At 49.9% G+C, this 3,877-nt stretch overlaps 1 protein-coding gene across 1 annotated transcript; it reads right to left on the bottom strand.

Annotated features, from left to right (window-relative positions):
• Nucleotides 1-649: 649 nt before the first annotated feature.
• Nucleotides 650-3,187, bottom strand: NPBWR1 (neuropeptides B and W receptor 1). The gene is given in 3 exon segments (XM_066546670.1): nucleotides 650-1,421; nucleotides 1,423-2,095; nucleotides 2,829-3,187. Coding segments are annotated over 2 exon segments (972 nt in total). The 5' UTR covers nucleotides 2,052-2,095; nucleotides 2,829-3,187; the 3' UTR covers nucleotides 650-1,078.
• Between the last annotated feature and the right edge of the window lie 690 nt (nucleotides 3,188-3,877).

The raw sequence follows: 3,877 nt of genomic DNA, 5'->3' as shown, positions 1-3,877 counted from the left end.
CTCTCTCTCCTCCTTCAGGCAAAATTCACTTATCTTTTTGGGGTTTTTTAAAAATATTTTTATTTCACTTCTCCTTCTTAAGAGAAATATTAATAAATCTTACCAAAAGGTGAAGGTATGTGAGAGATAGTTTAAAAGTAGCCTAACCCCTGCAAGTTATTTGTGATTTCTAAGGGAAGAAGTCAGGATATTCCCATGTTTCAGAAGGATCTTTTCAAACCCTTAAAAAGTTACTGGTTCTGAAGATAGCCTCTGATTCTGTTTTCTAGGACCACAAAATAAATATCTCTAAGTGCAACAGCCTATAAACACATGTCAAATTATAAAGTAATCACCACTTCTGATATAAACAAAAGCTGCATTTTTTGCAAACTACAATGACCAAGTGCACTGTTAAGCTATTTTCTGCAGCAAGTGGCTCCAAACCCATATCTGTGTCTTTTATTCACTAGGGAGGGGTTGCTCTTTTTTCTTTGAAGTTCAGACTGATATCTCTCTTACATGTTATCATGGATTTTGACTGCCTTATATTACTCTCCTTTAAAATGAAATGAGTTCAATTCCTTTGTTTATTCCTTATCCTTTGGAGTTGTTGCTAAGTTTGCAAGACTTTGGTAAGCAGGTCCCGTAGGTAGGAAAGAGGCTGTGGTATTATTAAGCAAGACACTTGATAACACACTTTTATTGAGCTTTACAAATCACTGATAGTTTAGACAGTCATGTGGCTTGAGTTCACAAAGCAATGCCTTTTAAAAGGGAAAAGGGAGCTGTGACAGCTCTGTGAGCTCCAAACCCAGGTCAGAAAGAGCATTAGAGAGAAGGAATGAAAAAAAACCAAAACAACCAAAACCCAAAAAACAAATAAACTAACAAAAAAACCAGGGCAGTGCTAAGGAAATGAGTGCAGGACAGGTGAGAGAGATCCACCCGGCCCCAGTTCATGTCTTGGGTAGTGCAACAACCTGAAGCCCAGTGGGCCATCACAAGGAGACTGGAGAGAAAGCACTCTCTGGGCTGGAATCACCCAGGAAAAGCAGGTGACTGAGAGAGGAACACAGGAGAGAGGGCTGGCCTGGCTTTATGAGGTGGCTCTGCAATCGATCAGTCTTCGAAAGCTCCTCCGGAAGCTTTCATCCAGAAAGGCGTACAGGAAAGGGTTGAAGCAGCTGTTGGCATAGCTTAGGCTGGTGATGAAATAGGAAATCCCAATGACCAGGGGAGTTTGTGGGATGTCCATGATTAGGGCCACCACTGTGCTAAGGTGAAAGGGCATCCAGCAGAGGAGGCACACACCCAGGATAGCAACCACCATCAGCGTCACCTTTTTTTTGGCTTTGTCCAGAGCTTTTGCATTGCAGTGGAGCTGCACGTGTCTCAGTCTGCACAGCATGGTGGTGTACAGGGTGCAGATGGTGGACACTGCCTAAAATAAGGGTGTAGATCCGACTGCCTTTCCACCACACGCTCTCGGGATGCGGGAACACGAAGACGCAGTGGGAACGCCCCTGCTCCTCGTGTATCTTGGCAAAGACAGCGAAGGGCAGGATGATGATGGTGACAAAGGACCAGACACAGAGGCTGACAATCTTGGCTGCTCGGTATGTACGGTAGGACACCTTCCTGGACTTGGTGGTGGCTGCCACAACGAGGTAGCGGTCGATGCTCATGACAGTGAGGAAGTAGATGCTGGAGAAAATGTTGTACTGGTCTATGGAGATGATGAGCTTGCACATGAACTCTCCAAAGGGCCACTGCAGGAGTAAGTAGTCAGCAATGTTGATGGGCAGCACCAAGGTAAAGAGCTCATCAGCAATGGCCAGGTTGAGGATGAAGATGTTGGTTACTGTTTTCATCTTTGGTGCTTTGAGAATGACATAGATGACAGCAGTGTTGCCTGTCAGCCCCACGGCACAGATGACAGAGTAGATGACAGGCACTGTGATGTAGTTCCTGGGGCTTACTGGAGTAGTGGACATATTCAGACTCCCATGTCCTCTTCCAGTGCAGTCTGCACATGAGGAATTGATTTCAGGGAGGGAGGAGTTCTCCATGGCTATAGGAGAGGATGGCTAGGCTCACTGGTGGTAAGGATGACCTGGAAGTGGGGAGAAATAAGTGAGACCTCTGCTCTTCAATTGGCTGTCACCTCTGGCACATCCAACCGCCAAAATCTCACATATGCTTCCACTGGCATCCTGATGGCAGCAAAGGAAGATCACCAAGGGCTTCGCCAGCAGCCAAGTGTCCCAGCGGCTGCCCCTTCCCTCCTCCCACATCGTGGGAGTGCTGCGCAGGGACAGTGCCCAGCCTGGTGCTCCCCCCAAAGCCATCCCAGGGGGACAGCTCTCACCCTCGGGCTCCCCCAAAGTGCCCAGCCATCCCAGGGGGACAGCGCTCAGCCTGGGGCTCCCCCAAAGTGCCCAGCCATCCCAGGGGGACAGCTCTCACCCTCGGGCTCCCCCAAAGTGCCCAGCCATCCCAGGGGGACAGCGCTCAGCCTGGGGCTCCCCCAAAGTGCCCAGCCATCCCAGGGTGACAGCGCTCAGCCTGGGGCTCCCCCAAAGTGCCCAGCCATCCCAGGGGGACAGCGCTCAGCCTGGGGCTCCCCCGAAGTGCCCAGCCATCCCAGGGGGACAGCGCTCTCCTGGGAGCCCAGAGGCGCTGCCTGGTCCCTTCCCCGCCGGCGCCTCTGGGTCGGCGCTGCGCGGACTGCGGGGCTCCTGCTCTCGAGGGGAGCCGGTACCCTCGGTGTGCTCCCCCAAAAGCAAAACGCACCCCCTTTCCCGACTGGAGAGAGCGCTGTGAAGGGGGAGCAAGGCTGCACTGACCTCTTCCAGCCCCGCCGCGGCGGTGCGGTTCCCGGAGCGGCGGGATGCGCTGCTGGCAGGAGGGATGTGCCGGCACCGCTCCTTTGCTGGATTCTGAGAGTTACAGCCGTGTCCGACTGATCTGGGCAGCAAGAAACAGGTGACGCGAACAGCAGAGAGGATGGTTTAAGAGTCGGAAGCTGGAGCATTGCAAAGGGGTTTGTGCGGTTACCTGGACTCACATCTCCTCCCGCGGTCCGGCAGCGCAGCAATGGGGACAGAGATCCCAGCTGGAGCATCTGGAGCATCTGCTGCTCCTGCTGGGGCTGAGAGCTCAGTACTCAGCGCCTGCCGGGCCCCGGGCGCGGGGCGGGGGCAGCGCGATGTTGTACATCAGGCTCCGAGCAACAGGATCCAGGGGAAGGTGCCCCTGCTTATTGCGGAGGGGTTGGACTAGGCGGCCTTTCAGTTCCCTTCCAGCCCAGACTAATTTATGATTCTGGGAGCTTGCCAGGGAAACCCGTTTTTCATGGGATGTGGGATTCAGAAGCAGGATGGATGCACAGTAGTTCTGGTTCTGCCTGATACTTTGATTCCTTCACACTGTGCTAGCAATAAATTGGAATATGATCCTGGGAAGGCAATCTTCAGAGCTCCTGATTATTGGTGTTTTTTTTCCAAAAGTACATGGTATAAAATCTATCTAACTTTAGTTTCATTTTTGTTGCCTTTTCAATGGGAGAATTTTATGGGCTTGTAATACATTTGACAAAACTTCTGCATGTCTAAAATTGGAAGTGTAAAGAACTTCTTTTTTTTTTTTTAATGCTGCAGTCAGGACTGACTGCATACATGTTCAATAATTATTAATAAATTGCTAATAGCATAATAAATTAATCTTTTGGCAAACTGACATTATTGTTTATTATCTGTAAGCTAGTACCATGGAGAGAGATAAACACAGCCTGGCTCTGACTCTCCCATATTATGATGTATAATTACCTAGATCAGCAGGATATCACAAACCTTAAAATCCAAGGAAATAAATTATTAAGTAAATACCTGAAAAA

Source organism: Molothrus aeneus, chromosome 1, assembly GCF_037042795.1.
Source record: "Molothrus aeneus isolate 106 chromosome 1, BPBGC_Maene_1.0, whole genome shotgun sequence".
In the NCBI taxonomy this organism is placed as follows: Eukaryota; Metazoa; Chordata; class Aves; order Passeriformes; family Icteridae; genus Molothrus; species Molothrus aeneus.
This window is presented reverse-complemented; position numbering and strand designations above follow the sequence as displayed.